Genomic DNA, 7,191 nt, shown 5'->3' with positions numbered 1-7,191 from the left:
CATATTTCAGGGCAGCAGAGCAGCAGAGAGCAAAGCGAGGAGCGACCTGTGAGGTGTGTTTGTCCCAATTTTCAGGCTAACTCTCAACACTCCCAGCTGCAGCTTTAAAGTGGACGAGCTTTTAAATCCTTCTTTTTCTCCTTTCAATCATTCAGTTGGGGTCTATAAAAAGTGGAACTGCAATGCTTTGGTCTCAATTCCACCTTATTGTAACTCCACAAGCCCCTCTTCCAGCCCTTTTCTGAGGTGTGTCTGAGAGCGACTCGTTTTCTCTTTAAATTCAAATGAACGGTTTCACACCCCGCCCCCTCCATTCAGCCATTTTTGTAGTTTGATAGCAGAGATACGACTATCTAGCGGCGCAGAAACTTTTTTTTATCTACAAATTAAATAAAAGATGTCAACAAGGGAAGACTTGTCCATCCAGCCTTACATGTTGGAGCCAGAGGAGAAGGGAGACAGCAAACCTGCAGGACTGCTGATTCATGAAATTAGTTGTAAGTCCATCATCTTGTTTAGCAGCTCTGCAGCAAATACTGTGATGCAATAGTTCAGATAACTAAACAGGTTGGAAAAGTTGAGTGGAGCATGGACACGTCAGGCTGTTTTACTGACATATACATAAAAAACTGTTGCTTCAAAACAACAACCCTCCAAAACACGTAAAACTATTAGAAAACTGAGCTCATTACACGCACAAACGAGGAGAAATGACTTGAAACTAGGCTTCATTCAGCGAGGCTGAAGGCAGCTTGATGTGAGGTCAGCGGGTTGATAAATAGACTCGTCGATATGAGCGGGAGTGAGAAATCAATGAACGTCTTGAAGGAAAGAGAAGAAGAGCCAAGAGAAAAAAAAAACAAGCCGTGTGTGCAGAGAGCGCACCGGTACCTCATCAGTCAGGTGGTAGATTCTCCTCAACATACACTGACGAGCAGCTTCCACCTCCTGGAAAAGAACAAGGAGAGTTAACGTCACGCTCTCCACAGCTGATGGTCGTAATAAGAGCTGCGCTGCCTCATAACTTCTGCTAAACCTTCTCTAACTAGAACTTGTACAATATTACCCTTCCCAACYGACATCTTTCATCTGGTGTGGTGTCAGCTCATTCCTGAGCTGAACTTCAGCTGCTGGAAGGAAAAGACTTAGGCCCCGCCCACCTGGACTCAGAGCAGGTGTTGGGWGACAGAAGCTATTATCACTTCCTTCTTTCATGAACGACTGGTCGTTTCCTCCCAGGAGGCGTCAGAATCTACAACTGTGTATYAATCAGGGCTCTGCAACCTTTACGATCAAAASAGCCATTTCTGCTCCTTGTCTCACTAATAAAATGTGTTCTGAGCCYCAAAACAAGCCACAACTGTGATTAACTGGTGGTCTGTGGACCTTTTTGAGGCCTTTTCGGGAATCTTCACGGCCAGTGGAGGTGGCATTATAAAACCAAGCAATATATTGTGAACTTTATTACTTATTATTATTTTTATACATAAGGACAAATGGAATGACCTTATTCATAAACAAGACAAATACTGTATATAGTTTAACCAAATTTCATAAAAACTAGTACAACTGAACTATTCAGGCATATTTTTTTTCTAAATCTTTAAAATATGTAGCCTTCAGATTCTTTAAAGATAACTGATGGATTTGAGAGAAAAGATCATAGAAAGAAGTTGGATTATTTAAGTAAACAACAGGCTATCATGAGCTAACATGTTTTACTTTTGGTATCAGCAATATTGATCACATATTTGCACACAAATTGATTTCTTTTGTGAGTATGAAAGTTTATTCTGTTATGTTTGGTCACATATTCAAAGAGCCACAGGTTGCAGACCCCTGGTATAAAACATGATCCTAAAAACACCAAATCTCAGCTACCACACCAAATTTTGCCCAGGCTCTGTAAAAAYTGAGTAACAGCCATGTTTGTGTTGGGTAACGTCAGTAAGCTGTGGCGGCCWTCTTGAATTGGATTGAATCCAACAGGTAAAGATGTACATTTAATGATTATTTTCTGAATGGTTCATTAAAATCCAGCCAGGGCTTCATCAGATGTTTTGCCAACACGGTAGACAAATGAACAAACGCAGGCACAAAGTAACTAAGTTCTCCATCTCCACCTTCTGATGCTCYTCTGGGCTGTGGGGCGAGTCCAGAACACCTCAAAGGAGGCGTCCCAATCAGATGAARCCCCTCKAKWGACTCCTTTTCATGCAGACAAGCAGCGGCTCTAATCAGAGTTCCTCAGATCAGCCTCCTCAATTATCCCCCCAATAAAGGCTGTTTCTATTCTGTTCTATTCATCCTCTCACCCACCCTAGGAAGGAAACTCAGTCCAGCTGCTTGTATCTGGGGTCTTGTTCCTTCYGTCCTGATCCACGCCTCATGGTGAGGYTTGGAACGTAGACAGACCAGTAAASCAAAAGCTTTGCTGTTTGACTCGACCGAAGCAACGCCCTCATTCCTTTTACTGGCATGAAATAATAATTAGATTAAACATGAACCATTAAATGACCAAAAAAAAAAAAAAACCCACGAAAACAATAACAAAACAAACAACAAAAAATTTAAGTATAGTCATACCTAATAAACAGAAAGCAAATAAAACGAGGCAAACACATTCTGTGCTATAGTTGTTAGAAGAGTCAGGTAAAGGGTGTACACCTTTACAGCTAGGATAAGTGAGGGGAGCACCACTCATGGGGTAGCATCGAATGTCAGACATAACATGATACAAAATCGGTGACCAGATCCTTAAAAATAAAGGTTCAGAGCCTTTGAGAGACTCGCCCTCATTCCTGAAGACGAGACCCCAACCCGTAAATCCATCTCCCGCTCCATCCTACCGACACTCGTGAACAAGACGCCCAGATACTTAACCTCCTCCATTTGAAGACTTTTTATATTTACTTACATGTATTTTAATAATAGTGAAATTTGGGAAGTTATCGCTCCTGTGAAAAGACGTGTGGATAAACGTCTCATCTAGCATCATGTGAAGGCATGTGTGCACTGAGGCGGTAACTACTCTGTATTTGTAAATGAATCTGTTTTCAGCAGCACTCATACATCTGAAGTACTGACAGAGAGATATTTTTCTACCTTGATAATAAACCTACCTTCATCTAATTTAAAAACAGTTTGGATACACGACACCGAAGAGGAGCAGGTCAGGATTGTTGTTTGAACTCATAAAAACTTTTCTCCTGCGACTTTTTTATTTGAAACAGGAAATAAAGTGACTGAGCTCCAACTACAACCTCACCGTAAAAAGGATTTTTAACATTTACAGCATACACTTGTGCAGTCGTACCTGTGCTGCAGCGTCCTGAGAGAAGACGAAGGCGTTGACGTGAGCCAGGGCCACCACGTATAAGACGGGACACCAGGAGGACCTCAGGGTCCCCGTCACTAAAGAGCGGAGGTAAAGCTGCAGCAGGGGCAGGGAGTCCTCCGGCGGGGAGGTGAACCGCTCGATGGGGACGGACAGCTTCACGTGAAGAGACAGACGGCAGGTTAGAGACGAGTCACGACTCGTTTCAAACAACTTTATTATTAATTCATCACCTGTTCCAGAGAGACCCCCAGGGACCTGAGCAGACCCACGTGTTCTCCAAACACAGCCAGCCTCATGGAGGGGCTGTACCTCCTCTGCAGGGGCAGCAGCACCAGACAGCCGAAGAGCTGGTCTCCAAAAGACACGGCCTCGTACTGCGTCAGAAGGGCCGTGTACAAGTCCTGGAAGGAGGCGAGGCCTGGAGGGGGCACGTCCAGGTCTAACAAGTCCAGCTTGGACTCCCTGGAATAAATTATTTTAAAAATGCATTGGTTTTTAGGAGTCATGAGATTTTAAGATTAGATGGAAGAATGTTGTCTGTGGTCTCAGACCTGGTCAGCAGTCTGAAGAGTCCCCAGGTCAGTTTCTGAACTGGTTTCTCCAGGAACAGGTTACTGGAACACAGGAACACACAGAAGAGGCGGGCTAGCTTAGCCACAGGTGGGATGACCTGAAAAACAAACGTTACCATTCTCAAAACCCCCTGCAGATCAGCAATAATCACAACAGAACAAACACATTTATTTACTGTGAGAACGTTTATCCAACATTCACAATATTCAGATCTTTTTCTTCTTCTGTAAGTTTCATTTATCAAAACGTTCAGCTCCAGCTCTGACCTTTGCTCTTCAGCATTGTATACTTCTTTAGCTTCGTAGCTTTTTATGCATTTTTTTTCTCATTGAAGAAGCTGTTTTCAAAATCCCTAAAACCCTTCAAAACATTTATAAACCTTTACTGAACCATTTCATTTTGTTCTGCTTTCTTTTAAACATCTGTGCTAATTTCAGCTTTTTGTTGATTCTATTTTTTTCTGCTTTTTTACCTATTATGACATTTTCTGCTTTTTTTGTTAATTTAAACTTGTTTGTGCTTCTTTAAGCTTTTTATGCTAATTTAAGCTATTAATGCTTCTTCCAGCTGCTTTATGCTAATTTTAGCTGTTTGTTTTTAGCTAATTTCAGCTAATTTGTGTTTTTTTCCAGCTTAATTTACAATTTTGTTATATTTCAGCATCTTACTGCTGAATTCAGCAAACGTGCTCTTTGTTTCTTTGTGCTAATTTCAGCTACTTTTTAAAGCTATTTAGACTTGATTTCAGCTTGTATAACTATTATAAAACAAATTGCAAGAACTTCTTTTTTTGTTTAGTGCTAATTTAATTTTTTCATTTTTCCCATCTGTTAATCTTAACTTCTTTAATCTACTTTTAGCTTCCTTTTGCTGATTTTAGCTAATTTATTTGCTCTTTTCAGATTTTTTAACCCCTTTAGCTATCTTTGTACTGAATTTTCTCTTTTGTTGTCTTACTTTCAGCAAAAATCAGCTGCTCAAATTTAACTCACATTAACAGTTTTTCTATTAAACTTTTTCAGGTTTTTCAGCAGTTTTCAGCAAATTCTCTAATTAATATTACTGTGGATTAATCTATAGATTATTTAGCTAAAACTAAAAGATTTAATCTTTAATCATGACTCAGATCAGGTSTTTTTAACATTTTCATGCTTGTTTGTATTTTTTCTGTTTTGAGGCATATACATGATACATATACAACATTAATACTTGACACGTGTAGATGTCAGTCAATACTAAAGTTTTACTCGTCTCATTTGACGTAAATAGTAACTCTTGTCTTCAGCGTTTTAAAAAATGTACCTTCAGAGCTTCCTCCCTCCACACCTCCAGCAGCAGCAGCCACTGCAGACAGTGCGTCACGGCCTGCAGAGCTCCAGCAGGAAGCTCCTCCACAGCCAGGCCTCCACCTGCAGACACCCCCGTGCGCTCGTACAGGCTGATGAGTGGCAGGAACGGCCAGTCGGAGGGTACCGCAGGACCCARGAGCTCTGGGAGGAGATGGGAGCCGATCCACGGGCTGCGGCCCTGGAAGGCGTCTCGAGACGTGAGCACGGAGGGCTCCAGGTGGGCCAGGTGGGTGAGGAAGCAGCCCCGTATGGAGGGCAGCTGGGCYTAGGCTTCTCTCAGGAGGGCGCCCATTGTCTGGAGCCGGGGAGAGGCGTGGAGGGCCGGGTTCTCCTGCAGCTTCAACTCCTCCAGCTCCACGGCCTCMGGGCCTCCGCTGTGTCCCTCCCTGCAAACCACACCAACAGTAGCAGGTTCATTTCTGTTTTGATCAACTGATTGACAGTAAGTGATGACAGAGCTGTTCAAACAACTCCTCTAAAACTTAAACCTGCTCTGTTCTGGATATATATTTGGATTCTGATCACTGGATTCTACAGATTGGCTTGGTGGTCTCCGGGTSTTTCTACAAAACAGAATCGGTGGCTATTCATTTCCTGGTTGCCTGATCAKTATGAAGGATTGCCGTTCTATCAGCTCTCAAGACTTTTGCCTTGAGCGAGCTGGTCTCGGTCTGCAAGCAGTTCTGCTGAGGGTCGCGGGCCGGCTGTGGTTCCTGGACTTTGCTGGCCAGATGGAATTGATTTTGGAGAAAACTGATAGCTAGGCGGAATTTGTCCACACTATTTGTCTGATTGGATTTGCCACATTGAGTTGTACCAGCAGATTTGAAGGCAGATGGAAAATTGTTATTGTCTGCCTGGCTCAAAACAGTTTCTTCTGTTCCCAAATAACTGATTACAGAATTTGGCTCTCCCCTACATGGCCTTGAGCTGTTGGACTAAATTCTTCCTGGATGCATATATCGACTGAGGGTCTGCCCCACACCTCCCCCCTCTTACACCCGTCTGTGATCTGGTTCCTGGAGCAAGCTGAGGGCTGCACAGAACGAACAGTTACCATTTATATTCTGAACTGTGGCTGCGCTGGTTTTGGGGACTCGATTCTTCTGGCTCATTTTTCAGATATTCACACAAGTGCATACAACACTCATGGCTTCAGATACACACACCCCTAAACTCACTTACTCCTCTGGCTAATAAATCTGCTTTATGCAGAGGTTTTTTTATAAACACCACAGTGTGTCACATTGTTGATATAATATTATGTTTTCTTTTTTCCTCATCTTCCCTTGTGCAGTTTTTAGTTTTCCTGTTAAAGTTTGCGCCTCCTCATGATGTCTTCATGAAGATGATCCTTGCTCTGTGCAGGGTCAGTGGCTGCATGACCCAGGGCACCTGTTCTCCTATGTTTGTCATGTTCTGTCTTCTTCTGAATGGGTGTTCTGAACTGTAATTTCATTGTACTCTGTACAATGACAATAAAGGTCTATCTTATCTTATCTTAAACCAGCTTGTTTGACAGCTTGAAATTAGTTTTATGAGGAAAAAAGAAAAGAAAAAAACATACAGATGTTTGAACAGGGGTGAAAGATGCGAACAGCTACAACAAATAATCTGTCTTTTAGTGAACCTTAAACTGATACAGTGGGGAAAATAAGTATTTAGTCAGTCACCAATTGTGCAAGTTCTCCCACTTAAAAAGATGAGAGAGGCCTGTAATTGACATCATAGGTAGACCTCAACTATGAGAGACAAAATGTGAAAAAAAAAATTGAGAAAATCATTTTGTCTGACTTTTAAAGAATTTTTTTGCAAATAATGGTGGAAAATAAGTATTTGGTCAATAACAAAAGTTCATTACTCTCAATACTTTGTTGTACACTCACCGGCCACTTTATTAGGTACACCACGCTAGTAACGGGTTGGACC

At 42.1% G+C, this 7,191-nt stretch overlaps 1 protein-coding gene across 2 annotated transcripts in view; it reads right to left on the bottom strand.

The window, feature by feature from the left end:
• Positions 1-7,191, bottom strand: part of rpap1 (RNA polymerase II associated protein 1) — a 28,396-nt gene that overhangs the window by 2,708 nt on the left and 18,497 nt on the right. For both annotated transcript variants that reach the window (XM_014014176.1, XM_014014169.1), the window contains 5 exon segments: positions 892-948; positions 3,317-3,493; positions 3,571-3,802; positions 3,892-4,010; positions 5,216-5,648. In XM_014014176.1, the coding sequence (XP_013869630.1) occupies positions 892-948; positions 3,317-3,493; positions 3,571-3,802; positions 3,892-4,010; positions 5,216-5,648 (1,018 nt within the window).

The sequence above is a fragment of the Austrofundulus limnaeus genome, unplaced genomic scaffold (assembly GCF_001266775.1).
Source record: "Austrofundulus limnaeus strain Quisiro unplaced genomic scaffold, Austrofundulus_limnaeus-1.0 Scaffold2, whole genome shotgun sequence".
NCBI classification, from domain to species: domain Eukaryota; kingdom Metazoa; phylum Chordata; class Actinopteri; order Cyprinodontiformes; family Rivulidae; genus Austrofundulus; species Austrofundulus limnaeus.
The sequence above is the reverse complement of the archived record's forward strand: the minus strand, read 5'-3'. Positions and strand labels throughout refer to the sequence as shown.